Consider the following 23,561-nt stretch of genomic DNA (forward strand, 5'->3'; position numbering starts at 1 on the left):
GAAACCCTAACCGCTCTTGTACTTTGACATTGATATAATACATAAAGAAATACCAAAAGGGGCACCAGTCTTTGGGGCCAATATCTCTAGGCACGGAACTCCGTCGGGCCAGTGAAAATCTATTGTGATCTGTGAATTGTTTTGAAGTGGTTATTTGGTGCTGTCGCGATTGATTCTTACCTGCTCATCACCTCAGCATAAAATAGAAAGAGGAAGGGGGCAAGAGGGCAGCCCTGTCTGACCGAATGTGTGAGCATGAAACAATCACCTCTACCTCCTGGCAAGAGTACCTGACTGTGTGCCCGTCTGTACAAAGCTGACACCCCTCTGATCCAAGTATCCAAGAAGCCCATCCTGCGTAGAGTGCTCTCCAGAAAGTCCCAGTCAACTCTGTCTCATAGGCCTTCTCAAAATCGAGAAGAAGAATCACCAGATCCTCACCACAGAGCCGCGCTAAGGCAGAAGCCTCCCAAAAAGTAAAGATGTTGACTTGGAGTGTCCAAGTCTGTTACAGTGGTATCAGAGCACGGCCGATTTCTCTTCTACGGGAAATCCGATCCCCAATTTTTTTTTCCGCGGCACCCACGGCTTCACGCAAGGATCAGTCGACTCCCTGTGCATCTGGAGATGCGGGCAGGGATCACAACGAGGATTCCGATAGAGAGTATGGCCCACCTCGGCCTACTCAAGCGGAGCAAAGAGAGATGAAGCGTCGTCAATTGATCGGCGATGCAACAAAGATGATGCTGAATTTTGCGAAGGATCCGAAATTGGCAAATATATGAGCGAGACTTCTTTTCAGGAAGTGCATGCGCAGTGGCAGAAAACCACTACACCACCCCTAAAACACGCTCTCAAGAAACCTTCTGATCAAAAACAGTCAGAGAAGGAATTACAAGAGGTGGTTGATGCACGGATTGCTCAGCTTTTTGACGCGCAAAAGAAAGCCAAAAAGCACGGCAAAAAGCAAAAGAAAGGCACTGACTTCCCGAGATATTTGAATCGTCCGTCGACATTTGACAAGGCAAAGAAACGGAAGAAGCATGTTCGATTTGAAGGAGTACCCAGTTCTTCTTCTTCTTCTTCTGACAGTTCCTCTAGCTCTTCAGATTCGAGCGAAGAAGATAGAAAAGGTAAAAAGCGAAGCAAGAAACAAAGCTTCGGAAAGGGCAAGAAAAAGGCAAAGCAGGCTAAATCTCGCCTAGAGACTGACAGTTCAACTGAGGACTCGTCTACAGACAGCTCAGATTCCGATGACGGAAACTTTTATGCGAACAAGAAGAATTTTTACAAAGCCAACCAGTATGACTTTCTCGAAGATAAAAGCAAGAAAGTCGAGAGTTTCAGGAAGGTGGCCACCAATCAAGTTTGATACTTTTTCAGGATACTCAGATGCTTCGAAGGATTTGTCTTTTATACAGCAGTTTGACATCGCTTTCGCGGGAGGACACTATTTAGAGCACTCCAAGATTCGGAGAGCTGCCTCTTACTTTTAAGGGGAATGCTCGTACTTGGTGGTCCACGCTTCTTTTAAACAAGACTGCGCCAGTTAAATGACTGAAATTTAAGAAGCTTTTTATTTCTTCTTGGTTGACGCAAGAATATGAACCAGATATACGAGCTGCTTGGAACCATCTTCGGATGACCAAGAAAGACACAATCAATGCTTACTGTGAAAGATTCTGAAGCTCTTTTCTACCCGCCTCTTCATTCAAGAAGATCTCGTTCAGAGAACAGATTGAGCGCTTCACCTTAGGTCTAGATCAAAGCTTGGAGCAAAAGTCAGCTTCTATTCATGAGTTGATGAGTCATGCAAAGCGAGGTCAGGAACGGGGTCAGGAACGGGGACTAGACAGCAAAAGTCAGGAAACGGGGACGGGGTTCGGAACGGCAAAAAAAAAGGAGAGTTTTTTTGGCATTTTTTGACCTACACACATGCCACACACATAGAGCATCACTTTGACCACAAATTTATACTAAATAGACCAAAGAACACGAGTCATATAGGCGGAAATGTGCTAATAAAACATCGATGATTGATGGATACAAAATGAGAAGTGCATGCCACAAGGGCTCAAGAGTCAAAAAGCCTAAAGGACTTAGGACAAGCCTGAGGCCTCAAGGATAACAAAAAGTACAAAGAGCTATGTAGTAGGTAGAGTCGTAGACTCAAGAGTCTAGACTCGAGAGTCGAGTGATCAATGATCATCAAACTCAAGAAGTGCTCGCCTGCTGAATCTCCATATCGTCGTCGTAGTCGAGGTCGGCAGCGACATATGAGAGCTCGGGAGGCTCGCATTGAGGCTCGAAGTCCTCCTCTAGCTCCTCCAAAAGTGTATCGGCCATAGATGGATTCTCTTGTGCCATCTCCCACTCAGTGAAGGGATCTGCCTTGTGTGTGACGCTCTTGGCAAGCATGCGCAAGTTAGCGCTCACAAACACCGAATCATTGGCTCTCTCGACTCCAAGGTAGTTCCTCTTCTTAGAGGCAATGTGGTTGTACACATTCCATAGTTGCTCCAAGCAACTAGTGGTACATGCTTGGCTAAGGACACGAACAGCCAAGCGCTGCAAATGTGGGCCATCTCCTTCATAGTCCTCCCACCACAAAACCAAGCCAATCTTGTTGCGATCAAGCTGTGCATCTACACATCCATAGGAGCCCTTCTTTTGCCTGTAGTTGAGTAGCTCGTCTCTAATCTTGCGCCTAGTGTCACTGCTAGGCTCAAGGCGCTCCAATGCAAGCCGCCATCCTTTGCTCACCTCCTTGTCGGTCTCTTGACGCCTTCCCTGAAACTCAGGGTCAAGCACATAAGCTGTTGCATGAAGTGGAGAGTAGTATCCATTCCACCTCTACTCACACAAGCCATGAATCACCGCATATTGAACAAGGTCAGGCACAAGCTTCTCAAGTGCCTCTATCATCCGATCCATGGCTTCATAAACTTTGCCAATGCATGGCTGCAAGCCATCCACAACTCGAAGTAGGTGTAGAATAGGCTTGACCATGGCATCAAGAGTCTTCACCTCCTCCCACCAAGCGGCGTCGTCGGCCCATTCTCGGCATTTCAATCCTCTGTTGATGTAGACTCCGGCATGGCCTAGAACTCATCACTGAGAAAGAGGCCCCTTAAGGCTCCGCCACATGTAGTCAAGCAGCCTAGCATAAGCCAATTGAATGCAAATCTTGTCTCTGAATATTTGAGCAAGGACAAGTGGCTCCTCTTTGAGAATTCATGGCGCACTTTTTGATGGTTGAGCACAAAGGAGACAATTCGAGAGGCGTCACCAATGGTGGGTGAAATCCATGACAAGTTCCCTATGTCCTTGAGGAGGTTATTGAGACAATGCGCCATGCAAAAAGTGACATGGATGCTGGGATACATGCCCTCAATGATAGCCCCGGATGCCCTATTTGACGCCTCTCCATCTGCAACCATACAAAGAACATTCTCCGGGCCGGTGATCTCTATGATGCTTGTCCACTCCGCAGCAAGCATCTCCGCAGCCTTGCCACTATCGATGCATCATGTGACTCCAGAAAGTACATCTCCCCCCGAGAGTAGGCCACCACCCCGTGGATGGACCGCTTGCGGGTGTCGCTCCATCCATCTACAAAGAGAGAGACGCCATTGGTCTCCCACAAATCCTTTGTTGCTTGGGCCGTTGGCTCCACGGCAAGCTTCTCTTTGTCAAGGAGGGTGGTGCGAAGCCTCTCCGACAAAGGTGGCACATAAGAGGAGCCATATTCCCCTATTTTTATAACCATGGTTCGAAAGTATGGAGACCTGTCCACACAAAATAGAGCATGTTGTGTTAGAACCCATTATGAATACAAAATGGAAGATTGCAATGTGCATATGCCAAGGAAAACTCACCGCGAAGCATGGAAGGCAATGTGGTCGTGGAAGAAGAATCGGGCAACCGACCTATCCACCTCTTCCTTCAATTTAGGGTTCCAATTTTCGTTGACGGTGCTTTGGCGATGCGGAACGGAAGAGGACGGTGTAGATGCATGGCTCTTGAAGCCTCGAGAGATGTCGTCAAGGTTGGCTTCCCTTTGCTCTCGCGGTGTCGCCGTGGCAGAGGGATCAACGGCAACAAAACGGCCCCTCTTGGCCACTTCCGCGACCTCATACACCGTGAGCTTCTCAAGAAGATCCAACCTCTTCTCGGGAGTTACTCGAGGGCAAAACTTCACCTCGTGACCGAATTCATGAAGAAGATGGGCTCGTACTTTGTTTGAACCACCCATTCTCTTGTATGGGCATAGCTTGCATGTCCATGGTCTTGCACCGCCACCTTTGCCACGCGTGCTAAAGTCGACTTCATCCCACCACGACCACGTTTGCACGGCAAGCCTCCTTCGAGAAGAACCGGCTTGAGAAGTGGAGTTGGCTTGAGATGACATGATGGTGGAGACTCTCGAGAGAGTAGAGCTTAAGTGTTAGTGGAGTTAGAGGAGAGCTTGTGTGGAGAGAGAGTAGAGGAGAGCTTCAAAGTGGGTAGAAGAGGGAGAGGAGAGCTTCAAAGTGGGTAGAAGAGGGAGAGAGTGGAGACTCAAGGGTAGAGTGTAGAGTCACTAGAGTGGAGAAGGCTTATAAGCCTCTAGAAGGTAGACCGTAGAGCGTACGGGCCACGACGCGTAGTCATGGAGCTTGAGCCTTGAGTAGAGAGGAGAGCTTGAGGGAATAAGAGGCCCAAGGGGGCTTTTATAGCCTCCCAAGTGCCAAACCCCCCCCCCCCCCCCCCCCCCCAAAATGTAATCGTTGGTTGCAAACTGGCCGTTTAAAACGGTCAGTTTTTTCAAAAACTGAATTTTTTTTGCCCGCCTGAAAAAGGCCGTCCCCGATCCGTTCTAACCGTCCACGGTTCGGCAGCCTGCAACCCGTCCGGCCGGCCAAAATTCCAACCGTCCCATAGCGTCCCCGGCCCTAGGGCCCGTCCCCCCCGTCCCCTGTAACTATGGAATAGATTTCTGTGACTGAAAGTAGAAAGAAAAAGAGCAACCCAGAGAAAAAGGGCATGACCCAAGCTTACTTTTCGAAGCGAGCTCGATTCATAAAGGAGAGGAAGTGCTTTGGATGCGGGGAACATGGACACATCTCTGCGAAGTGCCCTAGAAAGGCACAGAAAGAACAGAATGATAAGGACGACGACAGGCTCGAGAGTTCGAGAGCAGCTGAGGAACGTGGACGAAAAGGCAAGATGAAAACAGGACTAGTTCCAGATTGTGTGGATACCGATCCCGACACCATGAACGAGAGTACAGAACTTTGTCGAGCTTGGGGCAAAGTGAAAGATCAAGAGGCCCTGATCTTCTTTGATAGAGGAGCCAAGGCCAACTTCATTTCACCGGAATTGGCGGCGCGGCTCGAGATTACTCCCGATCGGATGGGACCACTTGCAGAGGCAGTTCTAGCGGCACCCGGCAGGGAAGTAGCCATTACACCTGTCATTGGCAAACTTCGGTTGCATTGTCAGGGATATTTGGGGCACGAGGACTTCTTCATAATGCCTTTGGAGGGTTGTGTGTTCTCTTAGGGATTTCCTGGTACCACAAGAACAACGCCGTGGTCGATTATCGGGCGAGAAAAGCGACTTTGACTACAGAAAAGGACAAAACGATTGTACTTGATATTAAACTAAAGAGCGAGTATGTCCCTATCGTATCGGCTTCGGCCATTTCAAAATTAATGAAATCCAGTCTGTTTGTTTACTCGATCTTTATGAAAGAATTGAGCGATAAGGATAGGACAAATATGTCTATACTTGATAAAGAACGCCAAGATTTTCTCCACTCTCATGCCGATTGCTTCTCAGAGGGCCTACCAGGAGAGTTACCACCTGCTCGTCCTGAAGATCATACCATTGATCTGATACCTGGAAGCACACCACCGAACCGGCCACCTTACCGTGTGAGCCGAGCACTGCATGAAGAGATTATGAACCAAGTGAAAGACCTCTTGGAAAAGGGTCTTGTCCAGCCTAGTACTTCACCGTATTGCTCTCTAGTGTTGTTGATTTTGAAGAAAGACGGATCTTGGAGGATGTGCATCGATTATAGAGCTCTCAACAAAATCACCATCAAGAACAGATTTCCGATTCCTAGGATCGATGATATACTCGACAGGTTACAGGGATCCTCGTGCTTTAGAAGGATTCACTTGAAGAGTGGATATCATCAGATCCGAATCGCGCTGGGAGACGTCTACGAGACGGCCTTTCGGACTACTTGAGTTTTTGGTGATGCCTTTTCGCTTAACCAATGCTCCCGCGACATTTAACCGGACGATGGACAAGATTTTTCAACAGTACAGGCTATTTGTTGGCACTTTCTTCGACGACATTCACAAAGTGTGACTACTATCTATCCTTTTTGTTGATTTCTTTCTTATTATTTATTTACTTTCACTTTTTGGAAACACCCCTCGGGAAATCTAACTGCCCTGCATTGCATAGCTAGTGTGGAACTGTCCAGAGGGAGTCCAGGCCTGAGGGCAAGAGAGCACTAAGGTTGGACAAGGACTATGGTTAGCCAAAGTGGGGTCATTGACTAGCCAAAGTAGAATCCTTTGCTACAGAGGCTACATTTCAGTTCTGGGTGTGGCTGTAGTGTACAAAGAGGGTCGGATGACCTAGAAAGATACAATGGCAGCATCTCCTAAAATTTAGGGAACTGCTATTGTGGGACCTGAAAATGTGTTTGCGTCATTACCTCCGGAATGACAAGGAGAACATTTTCTAACTCTGCTGTGAAGTCAACTGGGTGACCGGTTGGGAGATTTTTAGGCGGCAATCCCGAAACGGGAAAATGCTTGTAAATGCGCCAAGTGGCACATTCTGGTGCACTTTCCTCATGCAAGAGAAGGTGGCGCTGAATTTTAAGCTGGGAGAGGCTCATTTTCAGATTTTGTCACAGGTTAAGAGCTATGGAGTGCTTGCTTTCCCTCCTATGTACAGTGCGGTGCCAGGAGTGATGCCTTGCACGCTACGCATTGCCCCCTCTCTCCCATATGGCAGTATGTTATGCCCCTCTAGTGGGCTTTTCATTTGACCAATGTATAGTTGTGTGGGTTCATGCGCGATTGCCGAGGCAAGAGCCTCTTGCACAGGTACTGGATTAGCTAGCGGCTAATCCCCCGCAGGTACAGGTGAATTTGGAGAGGTTTCACGCCAGAAATCTCGTGTGATTTAAAAGGGCAAGTAGCCCTATAGGTGCGGGAGCTCGAGGACTTGCTACGGATGCGACCGGCACGTGAAACGGAGCCCGAAACAGTAAATTACAGCCCGCTGTGTATTTTTGCAGGTTTAGGGTTTTGGCCCTAAACGGTCCCTAATACCCCCAGGAGGTTCGGGGACGCGAGGGGACCGTTGTACAGGTGATCTGGCGCATTTTCAGGGCTGAAAACAGAGAATTCAGCGTGCTGCAGATTCTCGCCAGGTTTTGCAAAGTGCCCGTATGCGTCGGGAAAGTCAGTCAATGCGTGGGAATACTGACTGTGAAGGGTCCTAGTACAATTATGCTGCAGAAATCGGGCCGGAACAGTTGAAATTCAGCCAAGTTTGTGCGGGGCAGAACCACAACGTTTATTCCCTCTTTTGAACAATAAAGAAATACCGAAAGGGGCGCCTAAGTTAGGGGCCAATCTGGTGTCGGTCTACTCATACAGGTGCAATCTAGCAACCTGTATCCCTCCCCCCTTTGTTGTGTCTTGAAAGTACAGGTAAAGTGGACGACAAATTAAATGGGTGAAAGCAAATAAGGTTTAGGTTTAAAGTCTACCGCCCTTTTTGGATTGAACAGGCCGGTTTCATGGTTCCATCGACGGGATTAAATCACTTTTTCCCATGGAAGTGAGCCTTGGTTAGTTTGGGCTTGAAGACACAGGGGATCATAGACCAGACCCAGAGAATTGCAATTATGGCTGACAGACCATATGATGTGACTGAAGAGGTTTCCTCTTCGCGAGATCAACAGACGCATGAAGTGGGTGAGTCTTCGAGACCACCACAGACGGATGATGATATATTCAGGACCCAGTTGGCTACTGTTGTGGCTATGTTCACACAAGTAATGCAAAAGCCAAAGGTTTTAGCCTTTCTGCAACCTCCTGTTCCGTCTCAGCAAGTTGGGTCACTGGATCATATTCAAAAGCCTGTTAAGGCTCAAGCACAGGTGATTCATACTGCAGAGTCAATGGAAACACCTGTACACTTGACGGAGAACATGCAGTCTCTACAACATGTGCCTAAGGTGCAAGAACAGGTGGCTCAAATGCCAGTCTTTCAAGTTGTACCAGTTCAACCCGCCACCTTTCAGCAGCCTATAGCTGGTTCTAATGGGCAGGGAAGCAACCTATAGACTATGCAACAAGTCTTCCCACCACCTTCAGTATACCCTGGCTATTTTGGAGGTGGATCGGTATTCCAAAGCATGGCTGGTCATGCACCTGGAAATCAGTTTTACACGCCAGGAACAATGTTCAGGGGTACTCAAACGATGATGCCTAACCCCATGTATGGTGTCACAGGCATGCTACCAGGGTTTCAAAGCACTCAGGGCCAATTTGGGATGCCACAGGCAAATTTTGGTATGGCTGGAATTACAAATCAGCAGCCAAATATGGCATTTCCAGGTCAACTTAATTGCAGTCAGGGAACACAAATGAACCCTAACAGTGTTCCCATGTTTCAGTCACTTCCATATGACAATTTAACGCCGCTGGAGAGGCCAACTCCGTACAAAGGTGGCAAAGGTGTGACTTTCACGACCTTTACAGGGTTTGATGACAAGAAGAAGGCTCTCTCATTCCTCTAGCAGTTTGACAAGGCGTATGCAGGGGGAAACTTTACAGAGGCTTCAAAGGTCCGCAAGGCAGCCACTTTCTTGACAGGGAATGCGGGACAATGGTGGACAACTTTATTGCTTCAAGGGCAAGCTCCGTCCACATGGATTTACTTCAAGCAGATTTTTGCAGTAGCATGGTTATCTGATGACTTTGAAGCAGATGTCATGACAGAATGGCACCAGCTTAATGCTGCCACTTGCAAGAATCTGGATGACTACAATCGGAAGTTTTGGAAAGCTCTACTTCCAGTAACTTCCTATAGGTTTGTGCCATTGACAGAACAGATTGAAAAATATTGTTGTGGCCTACCCAAAGGATTGAGAAAGTACTGCACGAAGACCAAAGTCACTACTTTGACGCAGCTCATCGAGGTAGCAAACACTGGCAATGGTTTGCTCAAGGGAGAAGATTGTGAATTCAATACTGGCGTCAAGGAAGGATCAGCCAAGAAAAATTCAGCGAAGAAGTATGTTCCCAAGGAGGTTCCTAAAGTGACTCAGGAGCCAGCCAAAGCAGGGAAAGACAAAGCTACGGCTGAATCAGAAAAGGGACCAGCGAAGAAATGGAAAAGACGTTTTCCTCGCAAGTCAGAAGAGCAAAAGAAGGTCCTGAGGTGAGAGAACAAATGCTTTATCTGTGAGCAGCCTGGCCATATTGCTTACAACTGTCCTACAAAGAAAAGGCCAGCTGATTCTAAAGACAAGGAGGACAGGAAAGGAAAGAAGCCCATGGCTGGTCTAGTGCCAGATATGGTGGGCGACAAGCCAAATTCAGATGCAAGTGAGCTTTGCAGAGCATAGGAAAAGGTCAGGGATCAAACAGTGCTTATCTTCTTTGATCCAGGTGCCAAAGCCAACTTCATTTCCCCAGAATTGGCTTCAAAGTTGGGAATCAGACCTGAAGAAATGGGGTATACAGCAAAGGCACGTTTGGCATGTCCTGGCCATACAGAGACTGTGACACCCATCATTGGAAAGTTGCGTCTACATATCTAGTCCTATGTAGATGCTGAAGAATTTTACATCATGCCACTGGACGGATGTGATGTGTTGTTAGGTATTCCTTGGTTATTTCGTGTACAGGGAATCATGGATACCTACAACAAAAAGATCACTGTACAGAGCAGGGGAAAGACTCACATTCTAGATGTAAAGCTTAGACTCCCACTGTATCAGCTTCTGCTATTACTTCTGTAATGAAAAAGCATCTTTCTGCGTACTTGGTTTTTGCACGTGAAGTGTCAGATTGTGATGAATCAAATTTATCTGTGCTAGATAAAGAAAGGTCAATGTTTTTACAACCGTATAGTGACTGTTTTCCGATTCATTACCGTCTCATTTACCGCCAGAGAGACCCGAGGACCATGCGATAGATTTGGTGCCAGGCACTAGCCCACCAAATAAGCCTCCATACAGGGTTAGTGCGGCTCAGCAGAAAGAGATAATGGGCCAAGTATAGGAGCTGTTAGAAAAGGGGCTGATTCAACTCAGTTCATCTCCATTCTGTTCTCCAGTGTTGTTGGTGCAAAAAAAGGATGGCTCATGGCGAATGTGCATTGACTACCGTGCACTGAACAAGAATACCATCAAGAATAGGTTCCCTATACCTAGTGTTTAGCAGGATAGATCTAAAGAGTGGGTACCATCAGATCCGCATTAGATCAAAGGATGTACACAAGACTGCTTTTAGAACGACGTTTTGCCTTTACGAATTTTTAGTGATGCCCTTTGGTCTCACAAATGCTCTTGCTACGTTCAATAGGATGATGGACAGAATTTTCCGTCCACACCAGCAGTTTGTTGGTACATTCTTTGATGACATGATAGTCTACTCAAAGAATGAAGAGAAGCATAGGCATCACTTGGCCATTGTGTTCGAAGAGCTACGCAGTCATAGGTTGCTCATCAATGCAAAGAAAAGTGATTTTTTTTTTGAAGAGATCCACTTTCTGGGACACATTGTCTCAAAGGATGGTGTCAGAATGGATCCTGCAATAGTTGAAGCGATCAAGTCATGGCCACATTTGAAGACGGTGCACGATGTCCGAAGTTTCTTGGGACTATGCTCCTATTACAGAAGGTTTATCCGAAATTTCGTTGAGATTGCTTCACCTTTACATGCTCTTCAAAAGAAGGCAGTCACCTTTAGATGGACACAGAAAGAGATTTCAGCTTTTAATCTCTTAAAGGAAAAGATGATTTCAGATCCAATCATTGTGTTGCTAGATCTTAGGAAGTCATTTGTGGTCCAGTGTGACGTCTGTGGTAGTAGCATTGGTGCAGTGCTAATGCAAGATTGCAAGGTAGTAGCCTATGAGAGCAGAATTTTGCAAGGGCCAGAGATGACCATGCAGGTCTATGAGAAAGAGTTACTGGCTGTGATTCATGCGCTCTTAAGTTGGAAACAATACCTGCTAGGTGCAGATTTCGTTATCCAAACGGACCATCAGACCTTGCGATACTTCTTGACACAGACAAAGTTATCTGAGAAGCATATGCGATGGGCAAATATCTTGTCCATGTTCCATTTTCAGATTGTGCATGTGGAAGGCAAGAAGAACGTTGTGGCTGATGCCTTGTCAAGGAAGCCACAAATTTCAGCTGTGTCGATTCCTTATCATCATGACCTTGATGATATGAGAGAACAGTATGCAAATGATGAAGATTTTGCAAGGGTCTTCGAGCAGCTAATGGATGGACAACGTCATGAACACTATCTTCTCAAAGATGGGTTCATGATGATGCATGGCAGATTGTGTCACAAAGCCATTGCGACGCAAAGTTATGGAAGAGAGTCATGTCCCACCATATGCAGGGCATCGTGGTATCGATGCTACAATTAAAGCGGTTGAGACATTCTTCTATTGGCCTACATTGAGAAGGGATGTGGATGCCTTTGTGCGAGAATGCCTAATTTGCCAGAAGGTCAAGTTTGACAGCAAAAGGCACCAGGGCTATTGCAACCACTACCTATTCCAGACAAACCATGGGAAAGTATTGCTATGGATTTTATCTTTGATCTTCCCAGAACGCAGACACGAAATGATGGTATTTGGACCATTATTTGCAGATTCAGCAAACAGGCTCATTTTATTCCTGTCAGGAAGAAGATAAAGCCAGATCAGATGGCACGCTTGTTTATGAGCAATATTTTCAAGTATCATGGCATGCCACAGTTGATTGGTAGCGACCGTGATCCGCGCATGACAAGTTTGTTCTGGAGAGGCTTGTTTGAGAATATGGGCACAACGCTCAAATTCTCTTCGTCATTTCATCCTCAAACAGACGGGCAGTCAGAAGAGGCAAATTCTATTGTCCTAGATCTGCTGAAGTGCTATGTGTCAAAGCATAAAGGAAAGTGGGAGCAATATTTGCCATTCGTGGAGTATCCATACAATAATATAGTGCATTCATCAACTGGCAAGGCACCTTTTGAGATAGTTGAAGGTGGCAAGAAAGTTCCTCCCATACTGCATACAAAGGACAAGATATTTAAAGCAAATAAGTATGTTCAGGACATGGATGAAATGTACAAGAAGGTCAAAGTGGCCTTAGAAAAGACTCGGGCAAAGCAAAAGAAAGCAGCTGATTGTTACCGTCCTGAAGTGGTATATTCACTTGGTGATTGGGTGCTTTTACGCTTTGAAAAGGCAAGGTTAAAGAAGATGAAGGGCAAGGAAAGACTGTTTCCAAAGCTCAGCATGCGTTACTATGGGCCTTTTCAAGTGTGCGACATAATCAGTGATGTTGCATATAGGCTGAAATTGCCTGACAGTTGGAAGATTCACAATGCGTTTCATGTGAGTCTCCTCAGACCCTATGTGGGTGATGTGCCAGAGGATATGCCAGCTGAAGATCAGCCGGAAGTCGAGGAACTTGACGAGATCTTGGTCCCCGAACAGATTTTGGCACACAAAGAAAGGAAAGTGAAAGGCAAGGTTGCTAGGCGTTACTTGGTAAAGTTCAGAAACTATCCACCAATGGATGCTAAGTGGATGGAAGAAGGTGAACTTGCAGAGTCACCAACTGTGTTATCACTTTACCTTGAAGCCTTCGATTTGCAGGGTTCACACGCAGGCAATACATGTGCAACAAGGTGTTGAATACACCAGGGTTGACAATGAGCATGTATGTGTCGTACATGTGTCGACATGTGTTGAATACATCAGTGTTGACTGTGAGCATGTACGACATAGATGCAAACGAGGACGTTTGAGATTTCAAGAGGGGGGTATGTCACCAACATGTGACTACTATCTATCCTTTTTGTTGATTTCTTTCTTATTATTTATTTACTTTCACTTTTTGGAAACACCCCTCGGGAAATCTAACTGCCCTGCATTGCATAGCTAGTGTGGAACTGTCCAGAGGGAGTCCAGGCCTGAGGGCAAGAGAGCACTAAGGTTGGACAAGGACTATGGTTAGCCAAAGTGGGGTCATTGACTAGCCAAAGTGGAATCCTTCGCTACAGAGGGTACATTTCAGTTCTAGGTGTGGCTGTAGTGTACAAAGAGGGTCGGATGACCTAGAAAGATACAATGGCAGCATCTCCTAAAATTTAGGGAACTGCTATTTTGGGACCTGAAAATGTGTTTGCGTCATTACCTCCGGAATGACAAGGAGAACATTTTCTTACTCTGCCGTGAAGTCAACTGGGCGACCGGTTTGGAGATCTTTAGGCGGCAACCCCGAAACGGGAAAATGCTTGTAAATGCGCCAAGTGGCACATTCTGGTGCACTTTCCTCATGCAAGAGAAGGTGGCGCTGAATTTTAAGCTGGGAGAGGCTCATTTTCAGATTTTGTCACAGGTTAAGAGCTATGGAGTGCTTGCTTTCCCTCCTATGTACAGTGCGATGCCAAGAGTGATGCCTTGCACGCTACGCACTGCCCTCTCTCTCCCCTATGGCAGTATGTTATGCCCCTCTAGTGGGCTTTTCATTTGACCAACGTACAGTTGTGTGGGTTCATGCACGATTGCCGAGGCAAGCGCCTCTTGCACAGGTATTGGATTAGCTAGCGGCTAATCCCCCGCAGGTACAGGTGAATTTGGAGAGGTTTCACGCCAGAAATCTCGTCCGATTTAAAAGGGCAAGTAGCCCTACAGGTGCGGGAGCTCGAGGACTTGCTACGGATGCGACCGGCACGCGAAACGGAGCCCGAAACAGTAAATTACAGCCTGCTGTGTATTTTTGCAGGTTTAGGGTTTTGGCCCTAAACGGTCCCTAATACCCCCAAGAGGTTTGGGGACGCGAGGGGACCGTTGTACAGGTGATCTGGCGCATTTTCGGGGCTGAAAACAGAGAATTCAGCGTGCTGCAGATTCTCGCCAGGTTTTGCAAAGTGCCCCCGTCTGCGTCGGGAAAGTCAGTCAATGCGTGGGAATACTGATTGTGAAGGGTCCTAGTATAGTTATGCTGCCGAAATCGGGCCGGAACAATTGAAATTCAGCCAAGTTAGAGCGGGACAGCTTGTACGGAACCACAACGTTTATTCCCTCTTTTGAACAATAAAGAAATACCGAAAGGGGCGCCTAAGTTAGGGGCCAATCTGGTGTCGGTCTACTCATACAGGTGCAATCTAGCAACCTGTATCCCCCTCCCCTTTGTTGTGTCTTGAAAGTACAGGTAAAGTGGATGACAAATTAAATGGGTGAAAGAAAATAAGGTTTAGGTTTAAAGTCTACCGCCCTTTTTGGATTGAACAGGCTGGTTTCATCATTGTTTTCTCCAATAGAGATCATCTGCTTCAGGTCTTTCAGACATTACGAGATCACAAGTTAGTGATTAATGCAAAGAAAAGTGAATTTTTCCTACCAAAGATACACTTTTTGGGACACATTGTCTATGCAGCAGGAGTGCAAGTGGACACACAGTCTATGGAGCAAGAGTGCAAATGGACCAAGATAGAGACTATCCGTGATTGGCCCAATTTGAAGAATGTCCATGAAGTTAGAAGCTTCTCGGACTATGTTCGTACTACAGGCGTTTCATACGAAAGTTTGCAGAGGTTGCTTCCCCTTTGTATATCTTGACACAGAAAGGAGTCCCTTTCTCGTGGGGATCCACAGAGGTGACTGCCTTTCAGACATTGAAAGAGAAATTGACTACGGGACCAGTTTTGAGTTTGCCGAACTTACAGAAGTCATTTGAAGTATATTGTGATGCTTGTGGTCGTAGTCTGGGTGCGTCTTGATGCAAGAAGGCCATGTCATTGCTTACAAGAGCCAATCCTTCTCTAGGCCAGAGATGATAGCACAGATATATGAGAGACTTTTGGCGGTTATCCATGCTCTTACTCAGTGGCGGCATTACCTACTCGGAGCGGATTTTACTATCTTTACAGACCATTAGAGTTTGAGCTACTTCTTGTCACAGAAGCAGCTTTCGGAAAAGCAGATGCGGTGGGCCAACATCTTGTCACAGTTTCACTTCCAGATTGTCCATGCGCAGGGACAGAAGAATGTGGTGGCAGATGCTTTGTCTCAGAAGCCATTGGTTCTCGCTATTTCCGCGATACATCATAGGAGCTTCGAGGATATGGTCGACCAGTATGCCACAGATATAGATTTTGCAGATATTTTCACACGGATACGGGATGGGGAGACATTAGCAGGATACTCCATTCGGGAAGGCTACTTGATGAGAAAAACCATGTTGTGCGTTACACAGCCGTGCGGATGACATTGGTATGCTCCTTCCAGTACGGGTTGCATGGCTTAGGCATGATGATTCTGTTGCAAGCAGCAAGACAAACACGTGAGAGAGAGAGAGAGAGAGAGACTGCAGGAGGAACTCAGAGGAGAGAGAATTTACATGCGCAAGGATTTCTGCAACCTGCTATTTCTCTACAGTAACTAGTCTCTAGTGCAGGTGTTCAAACATCTAAATGTAATCGCCCAAAAATCGCTCGCCTATATAAAGCGAAACCCTCGACCACGCCCAATTAGGCCTTTTTTTTTTTAAAGCACCGTCGATCGATCCATACGGTTCGGATCCATATAAAAAATCTGTACGGTACGGAATCGATCTATACATACGTGTGGAAACAACCTTGACGAGAGGCGACCGAGCTCTAATACCACTGTCACAAACGCAAGCCCACACGTACAATTAATAAGCTGAAAATAAATAGAACTTGACAGAGGGAGAGACACAATATTAGGGGCATAGGCTGGTCCCCCCCCCCCCCCTAAAGAGAATCTTTATTATAAGGAGAACCGGAGTAAACTCCTCCGTTCTAGATCTCAGTCGTTTTCTTCTCGTGAGGGAGCCTGAGAGACTAGCTCTCAACTTAAATTCCTTCCAGATTGTACTTCGAGAATTGAAGCTTTGCAAACCGTCCCGAACTACATTTCCGAAATCCCCGAGCGTAGGTCGAAGCCTCTTTGCTCCTTCCATGATGGAGTACCTACAAAAAAGCACAAACACAATGGCAAAGAACCGTAGATCTTATGCATAACCAATACATGTCGCTCCTAGCACGGAAAAGCAGCCTCCGTATGCCAACTCGTCGCGATCACTTGCGGTTCCGTCATGACAAAGTCTTCTTGTTGTAGCATTGGCTCAACTCCTGCGAGTGGGAGGAGACCTACTGCTTTTATAGGCCCTGGGAGGTGGCAAGAATGGCAATATTGCTGCTGCTTTTCTCTCAACAATAGCAAGTGAAAGGGGCGGCTAAAACAGGAAGAGGAGAAAGAAAACATTGACGACCAGTTCTAGAGAGAGGAGAGAGATCGCTGAACTGTTTTTGGCTAGCAAGGGGGCACCTCCTTTGTATTTTGCTTTTTCTCAATAAGTGGTTGTCCACTTAGTAAGTGTGGACCTATTCAAAAACTCGGTAGAAACTTGTGAGCTGAAACCTAATGCTTACACAGCACTCCCCAAGCATCCTTGGATGCAACCTCATGCACAGATGCGATGCAGACATAGATTTCCTTCTTTACACATAATTCTTACCTAGTTCGGATTTCCTCCTATACTGACAAAATATTCCCTATCCAAAACTCTCGTCGCCCATCCAGTGACGCATCAGGAATATCCATTTCCCGGTCTCTCGCACCGAACTTACAAAACAACTCTCTTGCGATGCTTAATGTCACCCATCATATGAATCATCAGAGATGTCCCTTCTTGATGGCTCTTTATTAGTTCTTGTAGATCTACAGTTCCTAACTTAACAATTTAAGTGCACACATTTAAATATCCTAATTTCTTTTTTTTAAAGAAGGTAAAACTTTGAAGTAACGATAGTAAGAAAAAAAGTTACATGGACCCACAGGTAGGGGGAGGGTCACCCCAAAATATCCTAATTTCATTAAATAGAAATTACTCAAAGAAAAATAAGAAAATAGTCAATTTAGCAACAATCTCAATTGTCTAAATATTAAAAGTATGCACATTCTTTTAGTCCTTTCGTTTTCTACTTTATCCTGCAATCAAGGACTGTTACTTCGATTTTAGAAGGCGGTATGTGACGGATTTCAGGGTTAGGGTTTTTGCATTGAGGTCATGGTCGCATATGATCACTGCGTTTGTTTGACCAGTCACAGACTCTCCCCCTATAAATATGGTCCATGCCAAATTTGAAATCGCATTGGTAACCATCTGTGGCGCACTGGAAACATCTGAGTGACCTTCGAACTTGATTGAGTTTTGCAGACTCAACCTAGGCCTAAACCCTAGCAAAAAAAGAAGAAAATAGCAGATTTATCACTTATAGAACATCGGCCGAGTGGCCTAAAAATTAAATGGATTAGGATTAAAAGTCCTAACCCCAACAACTTACAAGACCTTGGCCAAGGGGCCTCACTACGCCTTGCGTAGAAAATTAATGATGTGGCAACGTTGTACGAACACTTTCATGAATCACGGAAGATGCTGACGACGTGGTAGGGTTGTATGGACAACCCTATGGATGCATGCTTTTGGACTTGAACCTTTTAGAAGCTATGCTTTTCATGTAACTGCTTTGGTAGGCCAAGGGCCTTTAAATTAGAGGTGTGGGCTCTCTTTGGCATTCTACCGCGTGGAGAAGCAGAGCAAACTTCAAAGCCACTTTGAGTTGTATCTTGTTGAAGCAATTTAACGAAATGCCGAAAGGGGCACCAGAGTTTGGGGCCAGAGCCTCTAGGGCCACTTCGTCTCTCGCGTGGACTCTCTTATAGTTATTCAAGTTGTTTTTGAAGTGATAAGTGTTACCAAGTTGTGTAGATCGCAGTTATCTCTGTGTATTCCGTCCGATCCCTTGCCAGAACTGATTACACATATCCTAGTTTTTATTTGTGAGTACTGCTTGTGTCCACTATAGTGTCATGTGGTGTAAATCAGATCTTCAAGGGACAACAATTGCGTTGGTAGAGCTGCCTAGGGTCTAAAGTCCAAGCGTAAAGGGTGGGGATGACATAAGAATGCTCACAAATAACACTCGAGTCCTATTTAGAGGACTAAGTCACACTTGCCTCCACTTGCTGTTGTTGACGCTGCCCTTGTCGATGTCTGGAAACATACCACCTTGATACCTTGCAGTAGGTATCATGGCAAAAAAAAGAACTGAAGGTCGAAGAACAAAGAGGCTGTAGAAGTGTATGTTCAATATAACTCATGCCATAAGGGTAAGACTATCCTCGGTGTGTATGAAGTTAAGGCTGAAATAAGTAAGCAAAAGCAAATTTTCGCTGATATTAGCAAGCAAGGTAACTTAGCCCATATAGCTATTAATTTAAGCCATAAGGATTTAATTTTGAAAAGAGAGCGCTGACTTCAGCCCATAGAGCTGCTGGTTTAAGCCATAAAGATTGAGTTCCAAAAAGTATAATAAGTTTTAGTCAGAGAGGAAAATGCAACAAGGCTGTTTGAGTATATTAATTAATGCACTATTCATTTAAAAGTTAACAAGGGAATCACAAGAAAGGCAGCCCCTACATGAGCAGCACCAATTTACTTAGCACACCTTGAGACTTGCACTTTTTGTTTGAATACAAGGACCACATATTAAAGACAGATAAAGTACCATTCATGATACCTTGTTTCTCATATCATACACATACGCCTCTACAGCATTCTTCTTATCTTTTGTTTCTTCCATAACCCGGTCCTGCAAAGCCATTTCATACTCTTTCTCGATTGCCTTTTGCAAGTCACCTTGCGAGATTCCTCCCACAACATTCTCGCTTACAGGAATGTCTTTTCTCTTGCTCTTCTTCTTCTTTGCAGCATCCTTCTGCAAGGATGCACAACGTTAATAAACTAATCAAGAGTACAAACCACCAAAATCTCGTCATGCAAACCTTCGGCGGATCGACATCCATTTCGGTTGACTTCTGTTCAGTAGAAGGCTCATTATTAGCCTCAACAGATGTATTTACATCACCACCATCACCCATCCCATCAGCAATAGGTCCTTTATCAGTCTCCATTGCAGATTCAACATCTTTCGATGCAGTGACTGGAACATCTGTTTCCTCCTCTTCAATCATCTGAGTATCACATGCAAGTTTGTTAGCCCTGGAGACCAAGCCAGCTTAAAAGTAGTAGCATGTATAACAAACTCACAGTTGCCAATTCCACTGACACAATCCCATGTAGGTTTAAACGAATTTTAACTTTGATCTTCGCTTTTTCTGCAGTAGAGGGCTGGAATGGGCCAATCTGCATGATATTCAGTTGTTTAAATGAGCAACCAATAATATAGCAAAAGACAACACAGAATTGCAGCTTCTTCCATACACAATGGCAAACTTTCAGACAAGACTAGTTCTAGCCACGATCTTACACGTGACTCGATTAGTAGCCTGAGTTATTTGACAAAGTTCATCATGTGAGATGAAGCGGCCTATCGTTGTCCAAGAACAATACCAAAGGTGCATACCGTAAAAGTGTTTAGTTTCTGAGAAGTTCCCGGAGGTAGATCATGCATATCTGTATAGAGAACATCTATCGTGAAGGTGTTTGCTCTATAAAAAGTCAGCATCTTTGTACTGGGAACAGAATTGCCTTTTGGAAAGACCACACTAGAAGATTGAGTTTCTGTAGTTGCTCCCTCCTCTGACTCTGGTGCAGAACCCTTCCATGCTAATGAGATAGAGAATGGAAAAGCATCTTGGACCTGTGTGAACCAAAACAGGTGTTAAAAAGTACAAACAAAATAGCACGGTACCAATACCAAATAGTAGCTATGGCTACCTCAAATTCTCGGACCCTAAAAGTTGGGCTCAACATGGCACATTGCAATGTACAGCCACGAGCAATGCATTCACTAGCATTCATAGTCCTGCTCGGTTCTTTTTTGAACACAGCTGTGAGAATTTTGAGAATTGCAGGAACCCGCGAGCCAGACCCAACCACCTCAACGGAATAAATCTTGTCGGTCAGAATGTTAGCCTCAGACAAAGCTCTCTGACAGAGCTGCATTACCCGGTCAAAAATAGGTTGTGCAAGCTTCTCAAGATCCTCCCGTTTCATATGGCCTCTCACATCCTTTTCATCCATCAAACACTCAATGTTTAGTGGAGCCTCCGGGTTAGCACTTAGCACCTTTTTAAGCTTCTCACAAGCTGCTCGGAGACGCTGACATGCCCTGTGATTGGACTTCACATCCATTCTATAATCTTCCTTGAATTTCCCACAAAAATACTCAAAGAGGATCTCATCGAAATCTCTGCCCCCCAGTGACCTGTCAAAAGCATGCGCCAAAACCTTCAACTGACCCTTCTTGAAGGCAACTACACAAACCTGCATGGATGCATGCCCTACATCCACAAATACTACATTGATTGGATCATTTTCTGGCAAGTCTGTCTTGTAAATACCATATGCAAGGGCAGTCGCTGTGGTTTCATGCATCAGTCTAAGAGGATGGAGGCCAGCAACAGCAGCAGCATTCAAAACAGCCCGTCGCTGGATCTCGCTAAAGAAGATCGGTATGCCAATTACACAATCCGAAACGTGAGTTTGCAAGTTCTTCTCAGCAATGCTCTTCAAATTGGAAAGAATCATGCCAAGAACTTGAGTAGGGGTAAAGCATCTGTTTTCACCAAGGTACTGAACGTGAACAAGGGGGTGACCTTCTGGTGCCTCCGTAACATGAAAGGGGAGAAGACTCATATCTTGCTGCACATCAGGATCCTGGAAGTGGCGGCCGATCAGTCGCTTGATCTGGGCAATTGTGTTCTTGGGATTCATGGTGATCGATGCCGATGCTGCTGTCCCAATGAAGCGCTGTTTCTCATTAAAGGCGACAAGGGCAGGAGTCTCCCGCTTGGACTCGTCGTTGAGAACCACATCGATGCCACGTTGCCGAGCCACAGCCACAATGCAATTGTCATTGCCAACATCAAGCCCAACCACGCTCATGATTGCTGTTATAACGTGAGAAGAGAGCAAAGGTGAGCTTTGATGCGGTGATGCAGGACTAAAGAGAAGACATGGAAAGAGTGTGTCAGTGCCGATGCAGAGACAGATACCTGAATGGGAAGCCAAGAATCCTACACCCAAAGACAGAGCTCAGTAGAGACCTGTCGCTTCCCTCCAGCCCGAAGGCGATGGCGATCTCCTGACAACGGAGTCCAAGGCGATGGCGATCTCCGGGAAAAGGGTCAAAGACTGCGATCAGGACCTCCTCCGGCGTAAAAAGCGGGAGAGTGGATGCCTCTGCACTCCACCGACAGCTCTAGGGTTGTGGGTTTTCGAGCAGTTGGCTCATCGCACGGCACAAGTACATACACTAAAAACGACGTGTTCACCTCCTGCTCAAGAAAGAAATGCGCTCTCTTTTAATTTAAAACTCTTCGAAAAAACTAGAGTGCTTCGTTATCTGCGTTCGTATCGAATTAACATTAAGCAAAATATTGGAAACTATATATGCCATTTTAACACTTCTCAAATGAAAAAAAAAATCTTGAATTTTATGTTATTAATTTATGTCTAAGATATTTATTAAATGGGAGGAGAGACTTCAAAATGAAGAGGAGAGAGAGAGAGAGAGAGAGAGTTCATCAAAGGGTGTTTGATTTTTTTTTTTGAGAGAAAAAGAAGCATGGAGAGAGATAATGGGATATCGATCGTAGTGCTTGAAAGGGGTACCTCGCAAAAAACCACAAGGAGAGTTAGAATTTTGTCAAGCTCATTGTTCGTGATCATACAAGATGTCAATGTTATTAATTGTTTGTTGTTTCATTTTCATGTTTCAATAACAAAAATAAAACATGCAAGTTTCCTTACATGGAGGAGTTTGCACAGTCCTCCCCAATTTTTATAATACGAGAGAACGTGCCATTTCCACGACAGCGTGCAATTTTCAGTGCATTCATTAATTGCATTCTTAGTGTCAAAAATAAAAAAATGATAATGCCTACCGCGGAGTTGAATGTCTCTCATTGATGCACTTCCTTGCATCAATGACATTGGGCATCTTGCGTAGAGCCACATGCCTTCAAGATGCGTGCATAGGTGATTGCATCTGGAGAGAGGTCCTCGCTTCGCATTTGTTGAAAACAAATTAGAGCTTTCTGGCCCTGCCCCTGTGGGACAAATCATACGTCCACACTCCAGATCACAGGAAGCACGATAATTTTTTGCAACAGCTTATGACTAGTAATCTCATCATTAATTCTCTCACCCATGTCAACGTCTTTCATAAGACTACACACCTTCAATGTGCAAGCGTAAGTGATTGCATTGGGAAAATTGGAAAGAGGCCTTCGCTATCCCATGAGAACAACAAAGTACTTCGTTGAAACAGCCACGTTGGGCTTATCTGTAATAGTGATGACAGTTCGGACATGAGAACTTCTCGAGCTTTTGTGAGTCTGCTTGATGTGTTTCATGAGTATTGCTTCTTACCTAGAGTTGTTAGTGGATTTCTTGCCTTTCTATGGACGTTGTAAGGGCACCACATTTGCCGTACATATAAAGAAAATCCCTACTAAGAACAACCTGTTTCTAAATAGCTTGTGACTGACTAGCAATCTCATCATAAATTCTCTCACCCATGTCAGCATATTACAAAGTCTTTCAAGATGCTAGGATAGGTGCTTGCTTCCATAGATGATTGCATTGGAGAAAGGCCTTCCGTTAGAACAACCTTGACGAGCTTCCTTGCCAACATCCTGCATCGATTCGAAGTGACTACCCATCTTGTGGTTTTTCTGTGAAGGTACCAAGAAAGAACAAAGGAAGCTGATCTCCTGTTTTCATTGAAAGGTTGTATTTCTGACGATTTCTCTATTTGCGATGAGAAAGACGTCAGAGGGCCGAAACTGTAGTTTAGAGCAGGAATAGCTGCATGTCTTGACAAGTCGACTAATGAAGGCCATAAAAAAAAGCGAGCAAGCACTTACTGTTGGATGGTCGATGCCACGTGGATTCTTGCTTTGCATCCGCTAGAAACAATCTAGGGCTTTCTGGCCCTGCTCTTGTTGCGCACATCTCGAATCAGTGCATTCCAAGAGATGACATTCCAGATAGGAAGCTCCTCAAACACATTTTGTGCTTTCTCAAGCGTACCACATTTGACATACATATCGACCAAGACAATACTGCCAAGCACGACATCTTTCTTCAATAGCCTCTGACTCACAATTTACTTCTGAGTTTTTGTGCCCATATGAGCATCTTGTGTAGAGCCACATGCCTTCAAGGTACGTGCAAAGGTAATTGCATATGGAGAGAGACCCTCGCTTTGCATACTTATCGACCAAGACAGTGCCAAGCA

At 45.4% G+C, this 23,561-nt stretch overlaps 1 protein-coding gene across 1 annotated transcript in view; it reads right to left on the reverse strand.

The window, feature by feature from the left end:
* The window catches only part of LOC147448270 (heat shock 70 kDa protein 14-like), an 83,788-nt gene extending 62,132 nt beyond the window's left edge, over positions 1–21,656 (reverse strand). The window contains exons 1-6 of the mRNA XM_086524123.1: positions 21,313–21,656; positions 20,033–21,207; positions 19,719–19,955; positions 19,403–19,498; positions 19,138–19,326; positions 18,873–19,070 (exon numbers count right to left, since the gene is read on the reverse strand). Of these exons, the coding sequence (XP_086380249.1) occupies positions 18,873–19,070; positions 19,138–19,326; positions 19,403–19,498; positions 19,719–19,955; positions 20,033–21,202 (1,890 nt within the window). The 5' untranslated portion in view covers positions 21,203–21,207; positions 21,313–21,656. The remainder of the gene's footprint in view (positions 1–18,872; positions 19,071–19,137; positions 19,327–19,402; positions 19,499–19,718; positions 19,956–20,032; positions 21,208–21,312) is intronic.
* Between the last annotated feature and the right edge of the window lie 1,905 nt (positions 21,657–23,561).

The sequence above is a fragment of the Adiantum capillus-veneris genome, chromosome 11 (genome assembly GCF_014529385.1).
Source record: "Adiantum capillus-veneris isolate H3 chromosome 11, ASM1452938v2, whole genome shotgun sequence".
In the NCBI taxonomy this organism is placed as follows: Eukaryota; Viridiplantae; Streptophyta; class Polypodiopsida; order Polypodiales; family Pteridaceae; genus Adiantum; species Adiantum capillus-veneris.